General features: G+C 39.7%; 2 protein-coding genes across 3 annotated transcripts in view; one reads left to right on the top strand and one right to left on the bottom strand.

The window, feature by feature from the left end:
• The first annotated feature begins 30 nt into the window (after nucleotides 1-30).
• On the top strand, nucleotides 31-25,077 carry LOC118119160 (cGMP-dependent protein kinase 2). Of its 2 annotated transcripts, XR_004698050.2 has the most exons (21): nucleotides 31-358; nucleotides 784-1,018; nucleotides 2,412-2,777; nucleotides 5,330-5,496; nucleotides 6,050-6,163; nucleotides 7,075-7,180; nucleotides 8,089-8,152; nucleotides 8,269-8,346; nucleotides 9,366-9,460; nucleotides 10,239-10,307; nucleotides 10,471-10,569; nucleotides 10,902-11,049; nucleotides 12,225-12,361; nucleotides 13,203-13,292; nucleotides 13,658-13,799; nucleotides 13,880-14,043; nucleotides 15,021-15,143; nucleotides 15,460-15,522; nucleotides 16,748-16,814; nucleotides 17,588-17,740; nucleotides 24,748-25,077. XR_004698050.2 is itself a non-coding variant. In XM_035172875.2 (20 exons), the coding sequence occupies exons 2-20, from the start codon at nucleotides 897-899 to the stop codon at nucleotides 17,681-17,683; spliced, it is 2,310 nt and encodes a 769-aa protein (XP_035028766.1). In that variant the 5' UTR covers nucleotides 31-358; nucleotides 784-896; the 3' UTR covers nucleotides 17,684-18,130. The 2 variants fall into 2 exon arrangements, 1 of the variants encoding a protein (XP_035028766.1); XM_035172875.2 differs by lacking the exon at nucleotides 24,748-25,077 and having other exon boundaries at nucleotides 17,588-18,130.
• si:ch211-250c4.3 (uncharacterized protein LOC100535981 homolog) overlaps nucleotides 20,944-25,431 on the bottom strand; it is a 32,262-nt gene continuing 27,774 nt past the window's right edge. The window contains exons 7-8 of the mRNA XM_035172876.2: nucleotides 24,025-24,129; nucleotides 20,944-22,698 (exon numbers count right to left, since the gene is read on the bottom strand). Coding sequence (XP_035028767.2) covers nucleotides 24,033-24,129 — 97 coding nt within the window. The 3' untranslated portion in view covers nucleotides 20,944-22,698; nucleotides 24,025-24,032. The remainder of the gene's footprint in view (nucleotides 22,699-24,024; nucleotides 24,130-25,431) is intronic.

Consider the following 25,431-nt stretch of genomic DNA (forward strand, 5'->3'; position numbering starts at 1 on the left):
TAGAAAGGATTGATGATTCCAAAATAAAAGGAAAAGCATCATAAGGACCACCTCATGGTGTACCCCACACTGACTCACAAATTTAGGTTTGGTTAGAAAGAAAAAATCCAGTTAATTTATAAAATGTAATCATAGTATCTCTGGAACACCATTAAGCCACAAGGGGTTGCCAGATACTTCCTCTTCCTCAGCAGATCCACTTGGAAACGGTTAAAGAGCCCTCTCAGCACAGATGAGTGTCATTGTGTTTGCGCATGGCAACCAAATAAGATGCAGCTGCTTGAGAGGCACAATGAAACAGGGATCACACATGTAACAGAGAACCAGGATCATGTCGGATGTGTTTCTCAGACAATTTGTAAGTAAACCATTGCTTTTTTCTCTTTCTTGATTTCTAACCTACATAGATTTTGAGAGATTGTGAAGGCTGCACAATACAAAAATCGTATTTTGATTCATCCTCAAGGATAATTGACAGATGACAGTCAGTGATGTGTTTACTTTGTAAGAAGTCTTGGAAATAATTGTTTTTTGATAAATATAATATAATGAATAATGTTGAATAATGGCATAATGTTTGTGTTCACCCATGCGCACACAGCATGAGAAAGTAGTATGTATAAGGGATGATACAAGGCATCAGTCAACCTGAAACAATATACTTTTTTAAATATAATTTTTAAATTTCTTATTTAGAATCATAATTGGTTGACTGACACATCTTCAGTCAGTCGAACAATCTCACACAGAGATGAATAATGCTTGTCATTTCTTTTTCTGTAGGAACCCGTTGGCATTTAACGAAGGAGGCATTTAAGAAGAGAGAGCACCCTGTCTGGTTGCAGAGCTTCCTTTCAGACAGTCTTCGCTGTGAATTTGACCCTCGGGCCATTCCTATGGTGGCCAGTCAGTGTGTGGCCATGGGCAATGGTTCTATAAAAGCCCCGAGGGCTGAAGAGAACAACTGCCTGCCCTCAATCCGTAAAGACCCTGCTGGTCTGGATAAAGATGTCTTCAGGTTAGAACCAATCCTTTGGAATATATTTATGAAAAAAAACTGTCAAAAGTTTGTATATAGTGTGTGTGTGTGTGTGTGTGTGTGTGCATTGCTATATACATAAGAAATGTATTCAAGTGGATCTGTGACCGGTAGGGAGTGCAATATGATATAATAATAAATTGATGGAAAACATTATCACAGTAAAGAGCATCAAGCTGCTAACGTATACAAATTTTTGATTGTCATTTGGTTTATTGACTTCTTTAGGGGATTGTTCACCCAAAAGTGAAAATTCTGTCACAATTTTGGAGTTTCAGGGGTAAACAGTGTTGCAGCCAAATCCAACACAATTGAAGTAACTGAGGGGCCAATTCGACTCGAGAAGTTTTTAGCCTAAATGTCCTCTGTTACCCTCCTCTTCGGCTATACTCGCGAGAACTAGCTGATGTCGTCACGTGCCTCTTGGGCGAGAGCATAGAGGCACCAACTTGTGGTGTGTGCACGCTTGCTAGGAGCTGAGGATCACAGAGGACATTTAGGATTGACATGGTTTAAATTACACCGTTTGAGTCGAATTTGAATGTCGGGGATTGCGGACACTTGTATGACACCACAGGAGCAGTATGGAGGAGATTTTATGTATTTTTTCTGTTTGTTTTTTTTTACGTTTGAAGAAGTGGTCACCATTTACTTCAATTGTATTGAATTGGCTGCAACGCTGTTTACCTCTGAAACTCCAAAAGACAAACACTTCACCCACCCCTCCATCGGCATAGTTGTGAGTAGATAATGAGTGAATTTTCATTTTTGGGTAAACTATCTGTTTAACTTTTACCGTGACAGCACATTTTCACTTATATCGTTATGGTCTGGAGAGGCTCAAAAGACAATTTGTTTTCAATGTGGATCAGTTGAAGAAGGCTGTCATGGTTTACAGTGCAGATCGCTCCACAAATCCTTCCATCACCTGATAAGAAGCACCCTAAGTGTTTATAATCTGACAGTTCTATTGGCATTTGTCAGTGCCCTCTAAAACAGCTCTTATCATCAATACATTGCAGTATCCTTTGAGGGCTTTGAAGATTCATAATGTACTACATGACCCTCACTGCGGGGTCCAACATCATTTAAGTCAAAACATGTAAGACTAGCAGTGAGTTTCCATGGGAATGCTCATCAAAGACATGTGTATTGTGTTTTAAAACACCAAATAGAAGTAGCAGTTGAATAGCCAGAGTTTTAAGAACCGTGTTTCTATCTGAACCTGCCTCCTAATTTACAGATTTATCAAGCTCAACTTTTCTCACTAGATTTTTTCAACACTTGTAGTGAAAACTGACTTTATGTACGCTAGCCTGGCTTTGTGAGACCACTTTAATGTGTATTCTGTGACTCATATATTAAACTTCAGGTTGCGGATTGCCCACCTAGAAGCGGAGCTGGCACGTCGGGAACAAGAGTTTCGAGCTCAGGAGCTTCAGTTACAGCATCTTCAGAAGGAACTGGAGGCCAAGGTCTCTCAGATTGATAAGCTCCAGGATGCTATTGGCTACAACAATATCCTGGGCTGCTCTCCACCAGTTCAATTACACCAGAGCCACCGCTGCTTCAGTGCAATCAACCAGGGTCCCAGCCGCTTCCATAGGGTGGCCGTGGAAGTCCACCGTAGGCTTAAAGCAAAAGAGGGTGTCTCTGCTGAACCCACATCAAAGAAGTTCTGTGGAGGCCTGAGAGCAGAACACGGCTTTATTGTAAGGGCTGTCCACAAAAACTCAAAGTAAGTCTCTGGAACACTGCAAACTATACATTTGTTTTGAATATGAAACACTCAGCCTGTGTAGACTTGAAAAGTACTTAGCTGTAAAAAACGTCATGGATAAAAAGCCACTTCTGTGTTTTTCTGAAACTGCTGACCCCCCCTTAGATTTTCAAACGCAATAGTCTTGAGAGGTTTTACTCAGAATGGTGAGAAAAACACCATGGTGGAACCTTTGTGATGCGGTCATGTCAACATGGAGCATAATTTTACAGAAAAGGGTCCAACATGAAGAACTGAGACTGAGGTTTAAGACCCAAGGGAGGAACTGCCCAGTATCATTGTGGCGTAATGCTTAACTCAACCTGAGGACAAAAAACTATGACTGACACAGTATAAAATGGTACTACACAAAATGTTAAACAAAACCATCACTTATGATATAATTACAGAATGATAAATTACATAATTAGAAATTAAGAAATTGCTCACTGACACAAAAAGCTGCCGTGTTATTTATAAAGTTCGATCAACTGTGATTATCTCAGACACAATATCATTGGCTCGAGGTTGTGAGAGCTCTGGTAAGCTTTTGTAATTCTAACCACATTTCAAAAGCCATATTAGCATGGCAGGATAATAGCAAGACGTGGGGGGAAACAAAAGGCCACAGGATCTAAATGTTGTGTCTGAGTCATTATGGGCTTCAATTACACAACCGATGCTCCCCCCCTTTCCCACTACTCCCTGATTCATTTAGCGTGCTGCTTTTCTGTCAATGCACTCACACATCAACTGTGTGATGTGGTAATCAGGGATTCACACACACATGCATGCTCAGTGAATCCAGGACCCAATTAAAGCATAACAACATTATACAGCACTGATAGTATGACATTTGTTGAAAATATTACAAATTTAAGCATCCTCCCATTTAGCAATGTGTACGTGTGTGTAACTATGAAAAGCCTCAGCCCTGATGTTTTCGACAAACAACCAAGAAGGTACTAGGGCATCATCATCATGCTCAATACAGTCAGTCTTGCAACTGACAGGAAGTCACAGGACATATATTGCAACTTGGCTAAGCTGATGAGGGGCTCTTCAAGATTTGTGGACTGTGTTTGATTTTCATGTTGAATGTGCTGCCGATTCATGAATGAACTTGGACTGTTAACTTGATTTTGCACAACAGCAGCAGTTGTCCAGGCTACTTTCCATCTAATCTAAGTGCCAATCCTATTTCAGCCACTCTCCCTTGCATGTTTGCATGTAGGGTTAGGGTGGCCTGATTCTTGTTGGGATGGAGGGGTAGGGGCAAATGTTAGGGCAAGTGTTAGGGCAATAAAGGGGTGCTTCCCAGAATGCCTTGCAAATCACAGGCTAGATAGCCGCAAAAGCAACTTAAAGACCCACACTCTTTGTGTGTGAAGTTTCCACAGTAGAATTTAGTGGGGAGGAGGCGGAGCGAGTTTTGACAGAGCCTTGACAGGGTTTTCTGTCACTGACTGAAAACCCTGTTAATGATGTGAATATCTTTAGTTTATTATCCAGGGCAGCAGTATTCCATCTGATTGGCCAAATTTGTTTACATTGCAGAGCGTGAATGCACATATAGTGTGCATGTTGATGTAGCGATGACGATACATTTTTGATATATCTAACAGCCCTAATAGTTACCTGATGGTAGCAATTCCATCTCATTAGTGAGTGGTTCAACACTAGCGATAGTTTCAATTCTAGCTTGGAATTGATAGTTATGCTATTTTTGCTTATCATGTCTGATTTCTCTGAGGCATCATGTGGTTGACAGGTGAGAGGGTCTACCAGTGTGTCTCAGGTTTATTTTTCTTGGAAATCTGCCAAAGACTTTCCTCCATTGGTAAATTGTTGCTGGTTACTTGTGCAGACAGTTGTGGGAAGACTTACAGCCTGCATTGGCCTCTTGATTGTTGATGGCACATTAATTCAATGGTTACTGTACTTCACTAGATAACTTTGGAAGGAATTGGTCTAAACCAGAGGAAATAAAGAAATTCATAAAGCTCTAAAGCAAATTTTTGGTAAAGTAAAAAAAAAATCTTACAAGGCAATTCTGATCTCCTAATGTAGTTTGTGTTGACAAGGCTTGTTAAATAATAGAAATAAATATTGCTCATATAAACAAAAGGAATTTGGCAGTACAAAAATCCAAAGGCACAGGGGCAAACATGAAAATCTTGGGGACTGCTGAAAGTTTATCTTGGGGTTGTTTGAAGTTGTTCCAGCCAATTGGCAGTTCACCTCCTCCCTCTCATCTTTAATTAGCCAGACAAGAAACATTATTCCACTGTAAAATTTCATTACCACATCAATAAGTATTTAAGTTACAACTTCTTGAACATTGAACTTTATTAAATAATAAATGGCATTTTCAATGGATTTCCTCATTGTCCACATTGATTGCATTTCGTCCTGTTGTTCTTCCCACGTGTCCTGATTCCTCTGAATTCCCAATAAGGAAATAATAATTTAATAATACAGTAAACATGTTATTTACAACTGTTTGTTTCTGCTTCTTCTTTCCACCTCAGCACCAAAAAGCTGATCAACAAAGCCATCATAAACAATGACTTTCTGAAGAATCTGGATCCACAGCACATGAGGGAGATGGTGGACTGTATGTATGAGAAGGTTTACACTGAGGGGCAGCTGGTCATCCAGGAGGGTGAAGCTGGAAACTACCTCTACGTACTGGCAGGTCAGCACAGCAAAATATCTGTAGCTCGCTTTGTATCATTTAAAATAAGAAAGGTAGTTGTTGATTGATTTGACTAATTTTTTATAACACCAGGTACAGTATCTAAGAAACAAATAAAACCATGAAGTAATGTTTAAGTTAATAAATTCAACACTATGTGATTTACAGTGGGGGGGGTTTTCACCAAAAACCTGGTAGAGAATCCATTAAAGTAAACACTTTACATTACAAGTGTCACTTTAACTCCATCCATCACAGATCTATTACAGAGTTTTTAATAAAGTGAAGAAATCTTGCGATGCTAATGAAGAGCGAGAAAACAGGGCTGGAGAGTAGATGAGCTCTGCTGCCATTGTCAAACATGCATAAGCGGTTCTAAAAGTTGAAAAGGAACAAAAACAGATTGAATATGGGAAATAACCACAACTTTGGTTTACATTTATGTAGGTTTATGTTTGTTTTGATAGAAAACCTCTCACAAAAGACACTAGTCCAGTGAAAATGTAAATAATAAAATACGCTTCAACCATGTGCTTTGTTTCCCTCACTACAGATGGCATTCTGGAGGTCATCCAGAGTGGGAAGCTGCTGGGTGACATGCATCCAGGTACCGCGTTTGGAGAACTCGCCATATTGTACAACTGTAAGAGAACAGCCACTGTTAAAGGTGAGTGACAGCAGCATAAACAAGACCAAAACTCTTTTACCTTTGGGATGACAAACATTCAAATACTCCCCCATGCTTTAGTCTATGCCATGTTGAGTGTGTTCGACAACCACATCTAATCATGAACATGCGCTCTGCCAGCTGGATGGTATGTGAGCAGATTATTCACAGAGGGAGTTATTAAATTTATGTTAAAACTACTCATCCGTCTCTTACCTTCATGGCCTTGCTGATGTTTTCATGCCTACAAACTGTTGCCTGGGATTATTATTAGATGGAAAGTATTGTTTTAATGTACATTTTAAAACAGAGTAGGTTTTCACAATACTGATCTAATGATCATCCTCAAGGGTGTTACACACTTTGGGCCATCTTCTGAATATATTCAGTTACTGTGACTTCACATAATTACTTGACAATTGGGTTTCCGGTGGCTGTGACTGAGGGGGTAGAGTGATTGTCCTCTAACCAGAAGGCTGCCGGTTTGATCCCAGTCGCCTTTGATCCAAGAAGTGACCTTAGGAAAGATACTGAACCCCGATTTGCGCGTCATTTACATATATTGCCCATAGATGCACTGTACCCAATTTGTTCAGAAGGACCCTTAACTCTCCTCCACACTGATAATTACAAATTCAGTGTGTAGAATTTTGTGACATCCAAGGGTGAAGGTGCAGGTTGCAGCTGAAAACCCCTCACCTCACTCTCCATGAAAATCTTTAAAAAATGAAAGGGCCAATTTTAGGGTAACAAAACAACAACAATTCGTGCAATTTATATAAAAGGTGAAAACATCACTAGGATTATTTTAGATTCAATTTCTGCCAATAGATCCCTTTCACCTAAATCTTATACTCTGGACCTTTAAGTGATGGGCTTGATGAGCTTTTCATGGTTCCAATCTCAATCAGCTGTGTCCCAGTCTCACATCTGGGCACTGGACCGCCAGACCTTCCAGACCATCATGATGCAGACCACGCAGGCCCGACAAGAGGAATACTTCAGCTTCCTGCGCAGGTAGAAACAGACACACTGTATCTCCACTTACCAGCAAACAATAATTATTAATTATTTTAAAAGAATCCTCTTTTCTTCCAACCTCTCTGACCAGCTGTTGACTCAGTGGACATTAATTTAGCAGGACCATACTGTGTTATGTGTATACCTGTACCAGTGCACATATTCAATTTCAATTCAATTCAGTTTTATTTGTGTACACATTGGGGACAGCAAAACTCTGCAACCATTGTGTTACATTGCATTGAGTTGAGGTTCAGTAATGGACCCTGACAGGTTAGGGTTTAAGTTTTGAATTCTGAAATCAGGCTGTGTTTTGAAGATGCCGTTTTAGGCATTGTCCATGTTCAGTTGGCAGCAATACATTAAAAAACACTCTTGAAATTGGTCTTATGATAACAGATGGAGAAGTTTTGGTAAATATAATATGACAAATTGATGACAAGCTTTTTTCAATCTCTGCTATTCGAATGTGTTCATCCCAGAGGGGGCTACACAATTTGTCGATATTAAGACAGTACCTGCTTATTATTCATGTCATCAACATTTACCCCATGTGGGTACAACATGGTTACTGTAAATTCAAATTCAATCATTAATGTCGTATTTGCCGATAACAATTTGTCACACAGATGACATTATTGATCTGCGGAACCTCCCAGCAATATCAGACATCATCAAATATAGTAAATAATAGAGAAATGATTAAACATAAACAGGAAAAAGAATTGCAAGAAAAATATCTGTTAAGATTGCGATTCTGTGCATTGTACATTAAAAGTGTACTATGTAATTTGGTTGTTATGTAATTTATTTCTTTATATTGTCAATGACTTTAATTTCAGAATTTATAAACTATCAATCTGTAATCAATCCCAACATCTGATTAAGTTTGGTTTCCCTGTCAGTGTGTCTCTGCTCCGTGACCTGCCGGAGGAGAAACTAGCCAAGATTGTTGATTGTCTTGAAATAGTGAGTATTTCCCACTTCACGACATTTCTTTATAATCTTTATCAAGTTCCATACATTTTCAGATTGTACCAGATTGTGATAGTGGACAAAAGACTGACCCTTTTTTCTCTCTGCAGGACTATTTTGAAAAAGGGGAGTATATTATTCGAGAGGGTGAAGAGGGGAACACTTTCTTTATTATTGCAAAAGGAGAGGTGAGAGATCTTTAAACCAAAATATCTTTTCAACCCTTGTGTGCTCATGTTTTGGTTTAACAACTTTATTCTTGAGTTTTGAAAATTTTACAACCAACCAATCAACATTTATATAAAACACTGAGCACTGTTCACTATACCTCAGTAACAATCAATATCTGTGGTCCATTCCCGACAATTCACCTGCACCCCTCAGATCCATTCGCTAATAAACTCAACCAGTCTGCTGCAGTGCTCAAGCACTGTTCATCCCACCACACTCCGCAAGGATGTTTAGTCACCTGCTGTAGATGATCATTCACTCCGGCCATACCTGCCACACTCAGCCAGCCATCGTTTGAACTAGGATTTAGACTGTTTGTTGATTTAAACCTGTTCTCTTCTCTGGATTTGGACCTGGAACTGTTTAAACCTCAGCTGCCTGCGTTGCTCTCGGAGAACAGACTCCTGGTTACAGTCAGTCTGCCAACCAACTGTTGATTTCATCCCTCCACCACCCAAACTCCGACAGGGGGATTATACATTTGCTCATCACCCCCCATTATATCTATGCAATCATATCTGGGGGAGTGATGAAGCCTAGCGGCCTAGATTCGTTCTGCTGCAATAAACATTTCAAACGTTCAGTCAGAACTGTCTGACTGAACTATAGTCAACCACATAGAACATACTATTTTGAAATACCCTTATATAGTTCTTGATTTGGTCTTGGGTGCTAATGGTGAAATCTGTCATTAACTACTGACTACCAAACCCTTGTATTGACTTCTCAGGAAGTAACACTGCACACTGACAAAAAATGTATATCGACAAAAAGCAAATGCCCGACTTAAAGAATCTCAACTGAGTCAACTGAGAAGTCTCCGACTGATTAGAATCTTCAAATGTCAGGGGGCGGCATTATTGTTTGACGTTCCCTAATAAACTTAAAGTAAAACATTTTAAAAGTTGGCAATATTAAACTGACAAGTAAAACAGTATTAGCAGTTATTCCTCATTCTGATGTTTTCTTTCTGTAGGTCATAGTCACTCAAAGCACAGAGGGGTTTGCTGAACCACAGGAAATCAAGATACTCCGAGTCGGAGACTACTTTGGAGAGAAAGCTCTCATCAGGTACAAACAGCAGCTTCACTGAAGGCTAAGGGAATCTTTTTTAGCTCTGTTAATTGAATTTTTCAATTTAAACATGTGTACAAATCCCCCCATTCCCTCCCTCCCCTCCCTACACTCCCAGATCTTCTAGATATATGGACATTTATTAAGGCTGAGGACACAGTAGAGGACGTTAAATCATACATTTTACACACACACCACATTGATGTTTGATTTTGTTTCTCTGTGTTATATCTGGTAAATCTCAGTTTTAAAATTAAAATGAATGTCAGGAAATTGACCTTCCAAGCTGTTTACTTTCAGTTAACACTAGCACCTACATCACATCATGAATATCAATTAGAAAGCTATATAAATAATAGATGTGGGAGGTACCTTCCAGTTTTCTTATACTTGAACGAGAGCTAACCTGTTGCACTGCCTAATTGTCTTGTCCAGTGTGTCTTGGTGTCAAATGTCACAGCCTGTAAATTCAAGTCACATGAAAGTTAAACTTAAATCAGAAGAGCCAAACAATGGATTTGATATGGATAAGGCAAAATCAATTTTTCAAGGAAATTAAACTTAGATTTTCAATGCAGTTTTTTTTAACCATAACACAACATGGAGGACTACAGTTACACAACCTTCTGAGTGGTCCAATGACTTGAATTGTTGTTGTATTTACTTGTGTGCTGCCGAAGATGAGCCTTATTTTGCTGCTGAAGTTACAGTCTGTGCTATTGCATGTTGGTTTGTGTTGCGTTTTTTTTACTGAGCTGCTCATGTGTGTTTGCAGTGAGGATGTTCGCTCAGCCAACATTATTTGCAATGAGAGGGACACACATTGCCTGGTGGTGGACAGAGAGTGAGTAGCTGGATGTTTTTTACATGACGTGCCATTATGTAGAGTTGGACCCATATACCACACTCTATCTGAAATGTATTTGTATACCTGATACTAAGGGACAACATAAAGAATGGTAATAAATCCTCTTAACTGTCTCTGCCCCCCTGGCCCTCGTCTCCAGCAATTTCAACCAAATGGTGGGAACATACGATGAGCTTCAGTCTTACCTGAAGGAATATGTGGAAGAGCTTTCCAGGAGTGATGAGAAAAGAAATGCCCTGTGAGTGCACGCTGACAGACGGACACAACAAACACTTACAGTAATAGAATGTTATGGTGCTATATCTATGCTTTTGCTATGGATAAACTAAAGCCTGGTAAGAAACCACACTCAGCAGCAGATACAACTTGCATTTATAACCTGTATGGATCCTGGTGAGGTGATGATGATGGTGACCTACTACATGTTTTATTTTATGGACATTATTGTCATTTACAGTTTCCAATGGTTATAAACTGATTAAAGTTTGGTTTGTAATAGAGTCAGTGTATGTTTTCTTAACTAAGAAGGACTCACATTTAATCAAACACCTCCTGTTATTCTCCTCTCAGGCCATACTCCCCTCAGATTGACTCTGCAGAGGCTCATGAGCTGATGAGGCTGACAGAGAGGATCGCCCTCCTGTCCCCACAGCAGCCTTTCCAGGAGCTTGAGGTCATAGCTACACTTGGCATGGGAGGATTTGGACGAGTGGAGCTGGTGGGCTGCAGCAACACAACAATGGATCCTTGTTAAATTCTGATCTTGTTTAAAACTCATCCTTCTACTTTATGCCAAATGTTTATAATCTCTCTGAGCAAAAAGGAAATCAAAGTTTAAATGATGCATACTTAGGAATGCAGCTTTGCAGAGACCATATCTGTTCCAGTGTTGTCAGTTTAATTCATCCTGACAAAAAAGGAGGAAAAATAATGAGGTCAGGAAAAATGCAACATGAGCTAATCCAAGGCTATATGAATCAATCATTACTATGATCCTAAGCTAAACAGCTCTGCCATAATTCCTACTTTTATGGTAGCTGCCTTAATGCTACAAAAAGTAAACCAAATCACAACAACCCACCATAAACTATTTTTCAATTGCCCAAAAATAAATCTAAGCTTAAGTGGTCTTATGTGGTGAAAAATATCTTTGTTTGAAAAAATGTAATTTCATCACCTCGGTTTTCATAAACAAAATGTATATAATATAATAGTATAGAATTGTTTGTAACCCTTTTATTGAAAAACTCCATATTAGTCACCTCTTTTGTCATCAACAGTATTGAATGGAGTTTTAGACAAGTTGTTGATTAAACAACATCTTTGTCATTGGAAAAAAGATAGTCAATGACAAGATTTAGCACCATTTTTCATTAATTAGATTAATAATTCATATCAAAAGGGTCATTCTATCAATTAAGATACATACTTTCTGTTGAATCAGAGAGAGGCAGATTTTAGAAACAATTATTGTAATTAAAGTTGTAGAAGTTGAGATATCCTGGCTTTCAGCCTCTAGAACAACTCTATATCTGTAACTTCCAATGCTACAACACTGGTATTAACACTAGTTGCCGTTATTTGGTTTATATCTTTAGACTTTGTGAAACTTTTTTCCAGGCCACAGAAATAATCTTAAAACAGTTTCTACAAACCTCCTAAATAAAATTGAGAAGTGTTTGTTTGGACTTATTGCAGTTTCTACACTATTATCAAATCTTAGCAATGTTGGGTTATTGTAATTTAAAAGGTTAGTTTTGATACATTTGCAGTAGAAACATTCGGTTGATGTTTTTAAGTAAAATGTATCTGTTATATACCGTATATGTTTCTTGTTTAAACCAGCATTGATTGTTAGTGTCTTGCTCTCCTCACTGAGCTGCTGTTTCTCAGGTGAAGCTGAAGGACGAGGACACCACCTTTGCTCTGAAGTGCATTAAGAAGATGCACATTGTGGACACCAGACAGCAGGAGCACATCTACTCTGAGAAAAATATCCTGCAGCAAATCAGCTCAGGGTTTATCATAAGGTGTGGCTCACACACATCATTACGCCTCCAGGTTTCTGTCGCAGGCGGCAAGATGTTGATGGCATTTTCTATCCAACTTCTTCTTCACTAATCTTCTCCATAATGCTTCTCCCTCACAAAAGGATAAAGATTGTCATATTTAGTTTTTCTGACAAATAGGGATGTTTTGATGTCCATGTTTGTTTTCTTTGAAGAGGCTGCTCTGAAATTTTTACGGTCAAATGCATTGCTACAATTGAAATATTAAGATTAATATCTGTTAAATCTGTCACCATATCTGTGGACTCCCACATTTAAAAAAATGTGTTTGATTTGAAAACCTTCAAGTGTGCACCAAGCTGAGCTAGTGGGAGCATGTAGGAGTTGAGCAGAAGAGGCTAGAGAATGGTTAAGTCAGCCAACAGATCAGTCTCCCACAAGCCTCCTGTGCTCCTGAAAGAGAGGATGAAATGAGAACTGTTGGTTTCTCAGTAGAGTTGCTAAGGAACCTGCTGTGAAGAATGCTCCTGACCCGGCTCCCACCCCTGCACTGAGATTTATCTGACCTACGACTTTAAAGAACAAAGGCTTTGTGAAAGCAGTCTGTTGACCTTCATTCAATAAGAAAGGTTCAGCCAAAATGTGCTGTTCAAATGTTTCAGTATAGCACTCCGGTCGTCCTTACACTCATGAAGAATAGATGAAATGTAGAAAGATTTGAAATCTGAGGATGTAGTTACAAAAAAGGTTTTGAAAGGTGTTTCAAAGCAGTATGGTCGCACCTTGTTTATCACTGCACTCTGTTTGTAAAGCAGCATGGTAGTTAACAAAGAGTCACTTAGCTGTCTGTGCTTGTCTTCAGGTTATTCCGAACATTTCGGGATGATAAGTTTGTCTACATGCTGTTGGAGGTGTGTCTTGGCGGAGAGCTGTGGACTGTGCTGCGGGACATGTGAGTGTGTGTGAAAACTAGAGGCTGATCTTTAAAAAACAGCTTCACAACAAGGTGAATTGTTGAGTTTCACTTCCTTTCTCTGGTTTGAAATTTTCCAGTTTGTCGAACCTGCTGACAAATCATGTTTCCAGACGTGAGCTAACATCAGTCCACTGTGAGATCTGACTAAAACTGTCAGCATATTCAAGTCAATCAAATCTTATTTGTATAGCGCCAAATCATAATATACATTATCTGTGTACCATGTGTGAAGATTTGTCTGTTCTTATTGCACTTTGTTGCTTTTTATTCTTTTTTTCCCCCTTCACCAACTTTCCCAACATAGCAAAGTGTAATTTGTTGACCCTTTCATAACCTACCAGGAACTATTTTGATGAGCCCAAAGCCCGGTTCTGCACTGGTTGTGTCTCAGAGGCGTTTGATTACCTCCACACTTTGGGCATTATCTACAGAGACCTGAAACCTGAAAACCTTCTACTGGATAATGAGGGTTATGTCAAAATGGTAAGTAACTTGCATACATCCATGTTAGGGCGATTTCTTTTATGGTCCTTTTTTATCCCAATTCCTCTGTATGCTCTCAGGCAGACTTCGGCTTTGCTAAAAAGATTGGCCTTGGAAAGAAGACCTGGACCTTCTGTGGGACTCCAGAGTACGTGGCCCCTGAGGTCATCATGAACAAAGGCCATGACTTTGGTGCAGATTGCTGGTCTTTGGGAATCCTCATATTTGAACTTCTCACTGGCAAGTAAGTCAGCAAGATATAATGTTACACTTACACTTTGTGAAAGAGAAAATGAAACGATTGTATTACAATGTTGCTGCCTCTGTAAAACCTACAATAGCAAAGGAGACAATCAGGGAGAAAATTGTCTTTTTCTATTAACTATTCTCAATGTCTGTGGTCAGGTCGGACCACTGGCGAGGTCAGAGGTCACACAAAACCATTTGCAGCAGGGGTAGGGTTATTGTATGAATGGTACTAAAACAACATTATAATGTTGTCATATTACAATTATCAATCATACAGCAACAAAAAGATTTGATACTTCATCGCTTTGCATCCTGCAAACAGCTGTCTGTCTTTTTTTCACTCCTTCCAAAACAAATACACATCCTGACCAGACCCAGGTTTTTACGACAGGAGACGGTGGAAACACTACAGCTTTTGTCCAAAATCAACAGAACTGAAAAGCTCCTCGTAGGGGCTTCAAGCAAAGTAATCTGGTTTTCACACTCTCTCACACAACCATGTGGTTGTTTTTGGAAGGTTAAGTTTGGTTTGGAGGTAGAGGTCCAGTGCGGCAACAGTGGCAAATGACCAGAGAAAGCAGTGAGCCTAAGAGTAGCCCTTTGTGGACAGGGACAAGACTGACTTTAAAGTCCCTCATCCTGTTTCCTGTCAGTGATGAACAACTGTGTTTACTGGTGACAAACATCACCAATAGTGTTCCATATCGCTGAAGTTAATCTCCTTGACTACCATTTGTCATAACACCCCCCAAAAAGTCCTCTCAGCTCATAGTTGAATTTCAATTAGTCAGCCCAACTGATTCTGTTCATTTCAGCTTGATTGTGCACTCGTTGTATTGTTCACCAGATACATTGTGTAACCAAATATTGAATGATCTCAAGCTTCTCAAGTCTCCTGTCGTCATCTTTTAAAAAGTGTAATCAGAATTGTTTTCTTCACTTTTGGAATGTAAAAACCTGTTTTCCTTCCAGCCCACCATTTGCTGGCTCAGACCCCATAAAGATTTACACCATGGTCCTCCATGGCATTGAGAAGGTGGACTTCCCAAAGAGAATAGGCAAGAGTCCAGACGACCTCATCAGGAGACTCTGCAGGTCGGGTTAATCACAAACTAAATATTATCATGATCAAATATGAGATAATGTGGCTCAGTTTGAACAGAGACTGTCATTGAAAGTAATTTTTGGTGCGGAGAAGACAAAGCAGTGTCATTTAGAATCAGCACTTGATAATTATGTTGCAGTGTTATTACACCAGATCATCAGTGATGCTGACATGAGTCATTTAACATTAGTCACATAGATTTTACTGAATTTATTAAGTCAAGTTGATGTCTGTTTTTTGTAAAGGGACAATTCACAGGTTATTAAACCTGACATTATACCAGTATAAATGTTTTTTTCCTCTCAGGTTAAACCCAGTGGAGAGGCTGGGGAACCAAAAAAACGGCATCATTGACATAAAGAAACACAAGTAAGTTAACGCTCCAAATGATAGTCTCCATTCATTAGATGTTTTTAGTTTTAGTTTGAAAAGGGTAAAATAGCTGCACAACACGAGGGAACTAAAGAGGTTTGTTTGCTTGGAAGTTAGTGACGACATGATTATATCATGCAGTAAATGGTGTTTCTGTTACCTTTGTGTTATCTGATGTAAGATGGCATGTTGTTGGCTAACTGTTAGTTGTATGATTTGAGGGGACATTGGGTTTTCTCCCTCATATTGTTCAGTGGGTCCAACAAAACACCCTGAGGGTGGCATATACAGAACATTACTGTCCACACAGGCTGCCATTGTCATGACATGAGGGTGGGGGCACAGAAACAGTGAACCACAACATTGCCATGCACCAAGCCTCATTGTGTAACACAGGGACAAGGAGAAACAGATGTCCCAGATACAACTTCTGTTGTGTTATTGCTCTTTTATTGTGACTGTATAATTTATATTTTCTATAAAGCATAAAGAATGTGTGAATGGCAAAACTGTAGTGTAAAGTGCTCAACACTTGAAAAGCATTACAAATACAGATCATTTAGCATTTACTTTTTTATTGGGGGGGGGGGGTCCTGGCTGACTGACCTAGCTGAGGCAAGAAGTGGTGTACACCCTGGACAGGTCACCAGCGACAATTCTCTCTCACATTCGCACCTACAGTCAATTTAGAGTCATCAATGCATTCTGTAGAGTCAGAAAGTCTATTTATGAAATTACAAAGCAACTGACAGACCTCAACACAGAGGTCCCATCTCTGGGGAAGACCTGCTGTACAAAACTCCACTGCTATAGTGCCATGTTACACCTGATGGGATGATTGATGACATAACTCAGACAGAACTGTATTAAGTCAGAGTGGTAACTAACGTTTGGATGGCAGCCATGGTGAGATGGACAAGCTACATTGGAATTGGAATTTGTGGCAGCACTAGAGATGAGGAGGGCTGGGTATGTGTGGTGAAGTCAATAGTTGTAGTTCATGACTTTGATGATGGAGAGAAGGATCCAGCACTATAGTGGCACATCCGGTATGTTTAATGTGCAATGCATGCTGTACTGTTTACTTCAGTAAACATCACCTCCAACTATAAATGCTCGCTACTCGCAGCGGCCAGATGGTTGACAGTTATGTTTGAGAGCATAATAATTGAAGAAGTAGATTTCAAATTAATCTATCCATGATATTTATATTGTTTTGTAGGTGGTTCCGGGGCTTCAACTGGGAGGGGTTGAGGCGCCGCAAGCTGCCGTCTCCACTGAGGAGAGAGGTGAGACCATCAGCACTGAACGAGCACAGACATCATGTTTGTAGTCAAAACATTTCAGTGAAATAAAATATACAATTGTGGGACAATGTGCTCAACAGCTTGTATCTGCTCCATTGAGAATATGCTAATCAGAATTATTAGTAACTGAATTGATTTGAAAAAACTATCGAATATCTATTGAAGGTCTGACATTATTTAAATACCAAAAGGTGATTGGACAGAACTAGAGTATGTGTTGCCATGAATGAGACTTTGCTAATAATCTAATAAGATAAATAAGCACATTGTTATGGAAAGGAACATATGTTAGGGAGCAGTTAAACATAAACCCCACACTATGTATATCTATTATTATTTTAATTATAGTTACATCTGTTTATAGTTGTTAAAGACATTGTGTTGTACTTAGCATTTCAATTAAGTTTATTTCTAACACATGTTAAAAAAACAAGCTGTTTTTAAAGCTATAACCTCAGAGATTGGGTTCCTTCTGGAGGTTTTTTAAGAAGAAGTCATGCCTCAACAGCAGCACTTAAATGTGGTTTATGAGTACGAGTCAGGTTTCACTGGATTGTGTAAGGAAAGTAACCAATGTCAGATGTAGGAATAATTAACTAGTTCTTCATGAATGTACAGTGTCTATGTTGATGTGTTGAATCATGAATCCAGGTATATCATATCAAACTTTCATGTGTATATATTGACCCCACTGTAAATGCCAATGTACTTGCGAACATGATGTGATTTCTTGGTGATTTTCTTTGTTCCTGCAGGTAAAGGGGCCGATGGATCACAGTCACTTTGACATGTTTCCTCCTGACACAGAGGAGGCTCCTGATGAGCTGTCCGGCTGGGACAAAGACTTCTGAGGACACCGTTCATTTTTATTACGAGCACCCTCAGTGGATGCACTTCCGGAAGCTGCGGTGGGTTTGCAAGCTAAGTTTTAAAGTTTACTCTGGGTGCAAATTTACAGTCATTTGGGGACAGATTGTCCAATTGGGAAAAAGCTGCTTTTAGGGTCAGTGGTTAAGGTCAGAGTTGGGTTAAGGTTAGGCTAAGGTTTAGGATTAGTATTTTAATGGTAGTCAATGTGAAGTCACCAAAGGTCTTCACTTGAAGACACAATGGACAAGACACAACAAAGATGAACTCTTGTCCATTTTGTGTCTAGATTTAGTGATTTCCTACATAACTGTGGAATTCCCCCTTAGCTTTTCAGTTTCTTCTCATGATATAGGTGCTGGTTTTCACCTAAAAGTGGACAATTGGTAAAGTGTGTGTGTGTGTGTGTGTGTGTGTGTGTGTGTGTGTGTGTGTGTGTGTGTGTGTGTGTGTGTGTGTGTGTGTGTGTGCGTGTGTGTATGCGCTTTGCAGCGAAGCATAAATTGCTGTAGAGTGGAGTTGAGGGTATTTTCAGTAATTTCTTACTTCAGTAATTCTTCTATCAATCAGCTTTTGGTAAAATTGTTCTAACTAATGTTTCTATATTGACAATGATTATCTCAGTCTTTCTATCAGATTGGTTGTCAAAGTGTCTTCACTTGAAATACTACAGAACAAGTATGGAACTACAGTCATGTGATAGGTTATGTATGGTCGGGGGAGGGGAGGGGGTAACCTCTGTCTTTGTTCAAAGAGGATCACTGGAGTCAGATCTGAATGTTCTGGGTTTATCGTGTTTGAATGTGACTCCCCTGGATGTGCATTCTAACAAACAGTCTGCTCATTGTCGTCCTCCCAGATTGAAAGAAAAGTTGGAATGTTTGTTGGGTTGTTGGGATATTTGTTACTCCCACAGTACTGGGGGAGGTTCGGTATTGAGACATTTAACAACACTTCATCACTGTTCTACATAAAGAGCTGTTGTAGCTGTGTTGCACTGTAATATCCTGTATTCACCTGAGCAGCTGGTGGATAAAAAGAGTGATTCACCGTCAGAATCAATAAAAAAAACAAATGAATCCAATGTAATCGTGTTAATAAAAATCTGATTTTATCAGTATATATATACATTTTTCTTTCATTATCATTATTATCTTTACTTTTGAATTGATACTTAAGAGTATCACACAATATTAAACTGTAGAATAGGGCTATTTGTCAAAGTAAAAAAAAATCAATGATCAGCAATGATATTTTTAAAAGGGAGCTTTGAGGTCCTTTTATGATTCTGCTTTATCTTGGGCAAATTGTTAATTGGCTGTTAGATACTTTAAGAAAAAAACAATCAAATAAAAAAATAACTGTTCATTTCAATGGCAAGGTCAGGACTACTCTATAAAAACTAACTAATTAACTAACCAACTAAAATATGTTTAAAGCACATTTCATACACAGGTAGATTCAAAGTGCTTTACAGAGACAGTTTGGTTGTTGTGTGTCTGATGCTGCTCTACATTTAACAGTTAAAATAAGTTGTATTTGAGTTACAGAAGCTAAATATGGAGAGAACAACAGCTTTTCATATCATGTCAGATTAAAGACCAATCAGATACCGGCAGTTGGGGACAAGATATTCGCATAGAGGAAGCATTACCGACAGCCACCACAAGATGTCAGCGTGGTCACAGGAAGATTTTGTCCAGTGTAGTACCAGTACAGATGCAGGCACTGAGGTTCACAATGGATTCATCAGTGGATTAATGAAGCTTTTCCACTAACAGATGAGCAGGTTGCAGCAGAAGAGGCTGTTTGAGTCCACAAAACACATCTGGGGTTTCAGGGGTAAACGTTGTTGCAGCAGAATCCAATAGAACTGAAGTCAATGGTGAGTCCTTCTTCAGACGTAATAAAACAAAAGAAAATACATAGCATGCCTCCATGCTGCTCGTGTGGTGTCATCCAAGTGTCCACAAGCCCCGACATTCATATTTGACTCGAAAGGAGGTCATTTACACCGTGTTTTAAGCTGGTCCCAAATCCCTCACCAAAACCAGTCACAACTTCTGCCTCACCATCGACAACTCCACTCTGTCTCCCTATACCCACACATCTGCAACCTTGAAGCCATGTTTGACAGCAACCTCTCCTTTGAACACCACGTTAACCAAATCAACAGAACTGCCCTTTTCCACCTAAAAAACATCACTCTCCTCCTCTGCTGCTGAAAACTTGGATCCATGCCCTCATCACCTCCAGAATCGACTATTGCAACAGTATCCTCTATGGCACATTATCCAAAGTACTAAATAAACTACAGTACATCCAGAACTCTGCTGCTTGCCTGCTCACCCACTCCCACTCCTGTGATCAGATCACCCCTGTTCTCCAGAATCTCCACTGGCTCCCCGTCCCACAGCACATCCGTTACAAAGTCCTTCTCCTCACTCATAAAGCCCTCCATAACCAGGCCCCCTCCTGCCTCACCGGCCTGCTCCACCACCACACTCCATCCCGTCGGCTCTGCTCCTCTGATGCTATCCTCCTGTCTCGTCCACTCGGAACCAAGCACCGGACCTGGGGCGACAGAGCCTTCTCCATAGCTGCCCCCTCCCTCTGGAACTCGTTGTAGAATACTAACTTCCATTGACCTTGAGCAAGGCACTCACCTTACGCCTGCTGCCTCACTCCCACTGCTCCTAAAACAGTCAGGACAGCTCCAGACTTCAGCACCAGTTTCCTCCGTATGGTTGTAGTTATTCACTGTGGCCACACGAGGTCACTCAAGACCAACTATTAATATAACTTAAGCACACAACTGTATAACAACAATTAAATGTAACATGTGGTATGAATGAGGAACAAATGTTATGAGTGAGTCATGAAAACTGACAGAAACAGGACTTTAGTTTGAAATAGCAGGAAAAGCACAGGTCTTAGTGGGTTGGTTCATGCAAAGTAGCAGGGCTCATGATAAAAAACAGTCATTATATAACAGCATAACAGCTCCGTGTCTAGTGCGTCATGATGAGTTACCTAATTGGGCCATGTAAATATTATTGTTCTTCATCTAATACTCTAGATTACTGCTTAATTTTAATGTTAATGGTTTCTATAAATTTTCTAGTCTATTTTTAAGCTATACACATTTGTGATCTAAAGTTTACACTTACTACGTTATCAGTAAATTACTCCATGTGGCGCTGGTGCGAAACCTGTGTGCAAAATCATATCACACATTGGTAGGTTCTTTTGATTTAACTTTATTTTGAAAAATAAACTTTAATATTGATGCCATACATATAAAACATATACAGTTGTCTGACGTCCTGCAGATAAACATCAGCATCATAATTTACACACAAACATTTAAAAAAATCAACACAGCTCCCTTTTTTACTGAATGATAGTACAGTATACAGTAAATACTTTGTTCTTTAGTAAATATAACAATGTCGTATCCATTTGTGTTATGACGATAATAATACTACTGAAGCACCACGATGGAATATTCTAATTCTTTTCTGATAATGACACAAAGTCACTGATCTTTCAAATTGCCAAGAGTTTTCCTTTAATCAAAGCAGCACAAGTCCCACCCAAAACTGTTAAAAGTCCCAGAGCAATAGCAAAGGTCTTTTCTGTCTGTACATTTTGGGGCAAAAAATTGTGCAATGCTTAAACTTGCACAAAAAAATATGAAGTCAAAAGCATTTAATCTTAATATTTATTCCTGAAACCAGCTTTCTGTAGTTCCGGTGAGCAGATGATGCAAAACATTTGTGAGCTCACGTATCAAACAAGTAAACGTCATGTTTCCTTACTTTCGGTTGAAAACTTTGTTCTTCAACATATTGATCTCAATCATTTTTTTACTTTAAGGTGGGGAGTTCATTGCCGTCTTGATGTGACAAATCGAACAAACCTGGGTGAACCGCACTCACGTTTAGTCCCCTCCCAAAGGCATTCATGATGTTGCTCCTGGTCGTTCACATGAGAAGTGAACAGCTTGAGAGAAACGTTCAAACTTCAAACAAAGTCTAATGGAATCCCCTCTGCAAATACCCGGCCAATCACTGCATCAGAGTTGCCTTTGTTGTTGGATTATCATTAATCCTGGGATGTCGGAGGCCTTAGTATTAATGAATTTATGTGAAATCATACAGTATTATTTAATTGCCCTCAGCCTTTTCTGTTACTATAGCTCCATCTTGTCTGGAGCGAGACGACAATAAAGCAACACTGGAAAAGAGGATAAATCACAGTGCTTAAGGTGTCGAAGTCAAGCTCTGCACGTCAAGAAACTTAAAACCCTCCTATCGTAGGAGGTTATGGGCTGAAAATGAAGAATAACAGGGGTTAGGCCAAGCTGCTGTTTATCCGAGTTCTGGTGAAATGAAGCAGAACTCTCTGCTGTGCAGTCACAGTATTTGGTATTTAAAATGTTACACAAGACAAGAAGGCAGCCTGTGGAGAGACTGTGCCCTCTGTCCGACATGTTCTCTTCAGCCCGTATGTTAACATGATGTATGTTTCATACAGTCCATACACACTGCGCTTGTTAGCTCTGCATGCACTCCAGTTATACAACATCACATACACATACATATTTGAGTAGAACACATTTACAACATCTTACAAAATGAAATATTTAAAAAATGAAATATGTGTATGCTTCACATTATGTGGATTATTACAGATTTTGCAGCGTCCGAAAGGAAACCTACACTGGTGTGAATAGTATTAACAGACAATATATATTACAATATAATGCAGTTAAATTACAGTATGTCACAGTGTAGATCATTTTGAAACACACAGTAGCCTCACTTTCATCTCATTCTCCTTTACAAGCAGCAAACCATCCTCATACATCCCTCGTACAAGAGTCGTCTCTTTTAATTCCCCCACTTCCATCCCTCTTTCCTCTTCCTGCTTTTTTCTCTTCCACTCTTGAACCACCTCTGCGTCATTTCCCCACATGAGACCGTCTGAATCTGATCTGAGGACGAGACAAAGATGGAGGGTCATGTTCAGAGAAGTGCTGACCTCAGCAAATGCACGGACACTAAATTACACTACAGTCTAGGTCCTGTCGGGTTCAGATAGTTGTGAGTGAAATCAGGATACAACACTGTGATGCATTGCATGGTGTTGGTATACTGTATAATGCATAGTGGGCTGCAGAGAAAGTGAAGTTCAGTACTTAGAAGTCCAGTATGGACTCATTATATACTATGAGGCCCCTTATTATATATTATATAATGTGAGGAGCCTTATTATATATTATATAATGTGAGGCCGCTCCCTGCAAGCCTGATCGGAGTTTGGTTGTCAGGGAGATTTATCTCACCTGGTCTGGCTCCCGTATATAAGCTGGCAGCCTTCAACCAGTCCCTCTTTCTACATTTAAATTTCCTTTTCATTTCTTTGAATAAACATATTTGTAGTTTAAACTCATGTGTGGCCTTCGCTGCTTTGTCCTTGAGCTGGGTTGTGACGATACAAATTATAGCTGAATAGACAGATGGCCACTATGAGACTTCAATGCATTTTACTTTCAGTTTTCAGTTGTGGATATTTGATGAATTTTTTTGTATGATATTATTATCACTGTAGTTACAATTAGAGTTAAATAGTTGGACTTTTAATTTGCTTTGTAGTTGATGTTTACGTGTTGTTACTGGCAGGTACCAGGAATATAAATATTATGTAGAGGCTTTTACTTAAGCCTTAAGATTTGTCCACTACTCCAAAATGGGAGTGTTTCAAACATCAATATGTTGTTTCGTTTAATGCGTCAGGTTGCTAACTTTTGCTTGGACAAAATACTACACTGAAGTCGGAAAGCCTATAGAGATCCATTGTTATTTTGACTAACAAGAGTAAGGGAAAACTACCCCAAAAAGAAACACATTAACAGAGGAAAAACACGTAGAAACCTCAGACAGAGCCACATGTGAGGGATCCCTCTCCCAGGACGGAGAAGAAGTGCAATAGATGCCGCGTGTAGCTGAACACATCAACAAAATGTTCATTCCCAATCTTTGTTCACATGATCATTATTATATTTTACTGGTGGTTTGGACACAGCTTGATTGTGTTGGGTTGTGCTAGAAAGTTGGAAACAATGACATGGGACTGGAAATTTGCGGAACTGATTGATCAGATTTTGACCTGGGCCTGCACATACTTTTCCACTTGAACAGGTTCATGCAGAAACAAATGAAGATTTGTTCATTGTTGCAAACTGATTTTTTTTTCCCAGGCAGTACCTGATTTGTCATATAGAGCTTTATGTGTAGCGCAGGTGAGTCATCTGCTCTACCTGGATATTTATTGTAGCCATGGGAAGTCCATTTTGCTCTGGTGGCCCAAGACAATCATGGAGTTCCTGTTTCTGCTGGCAGGTTCTACTGGTCCCAGATCAGGCCTGTATAAAAGAGGAGACAGTTATTAATGGGAGTATTTATGAGTATTTATGGTTGACATCGGATACGCTCCTTCAGTTTGCATCACAGCAGCTTGGCTATGAGAAAACATTTATTGTCCAATATTCCCACATAGTCAGGAGCCCCGCAGCAGGGCGGCATGCATGTCTCAGCGGGAGGGTGCTGTTGTTTTTAATGAATCCTGGACAGCGGCCATATCTCTCGCCAGGCCTGAGCTTAAATCCACAGGGGAACTCTCCCACTCCTCCAGGCATACCTCAGGCCTGACTCTGCACCCCCCTCCCCTCCTCCTCTCGCTCAGTCCTTCTGGGCCGGTGCCAAATCCCGGTCAAGACGCAGGGAGAGGCTGAAGGGCCAGCGGTCCTCCACCTCCCATCAGATTCCTCCACTGTACAACCTATCACATAAAATAAATCCACACTCTGACCGCGCTCCCAGGCTGAAGCTAAGAACTCCTTTTTATCTCCATCTTCCAGGAACCTGTCACACGTCTGTGACTTGCCCCAAAAGTCACGTAAGCTGTCACAATGTCCCCCCCCCTCATGCTGGCTTTCATTCACTGCAGCTAAATGACTCGCATTCCTTCTCTTCTTTTTTAGGTTTCGTCCAACACACGGGGGAAAGTGCTCAATCTTTTCACTGATGCCATTCCAACCCAAAAAGGACGAGAGAGCAGCAGAAAGAAATAAAGGACAATAAAGTTTGGGCTTTATCACAGAGTTTTACATTTTTCAACATTTCATACTTTTTTGAACAAGAGGACAGAGAAAGCAGGATGAAGGAAAAACCCACTTCTTCTCTTTTACCACAGAATTTTTGAATAATGAGAATATGTGTATCTGTATTTTGTGTGATTCTTTTCTTTTGATACAGTGATGTATTGTCTGGAAAACCCTCACTGAGCAGACATTTTTAAATACAGTTTGATTGAGTACTAAATCCATCGCTGGTATTTCTCTTCCTTATGTCATGTGATTCTAAATAAGCCTCTAGAGCCATATATTTTCTTTGGCTCACAGCTGTCCCAATATTATGGTATGCACTGAAAAGTACAAGTAATTGGATCCAGAATCGGAATGACTATCTTTATCAGTGAGGTGTGTCCTTCCTCAGTGATATTATTTCACATATTGAGCAAATAATTCAAATTCAACGGAATGAGAGAGGGATTTGCAGGGCAGGAGACCAAAACAATGATGGAGGCTAAACTGCAGCATAAAACGGAGGAAAGACAGAACCTTTGTATACAAAACTGAGGAAATAAAGAAAGACAATATTTAAAA

This window comes from Hippoglossus stenolepis, chromosome 12 (genome assembly GCF_022539355.2).
Source record: "Hippoglossus stenolepis isolate QCI-W04-F060 chromosome 12, HSTE1.2, whole genome shotgun sequence".
In the NCBI taxonomy this organism is placed as follows: domain Eukaryota; kingdom Metazoa; phylum Chordata; class Actinopteri; order Pleuronectiformes; family Pleuronectidae; genus Hippoglossus; species Hippoglossus stenolepis.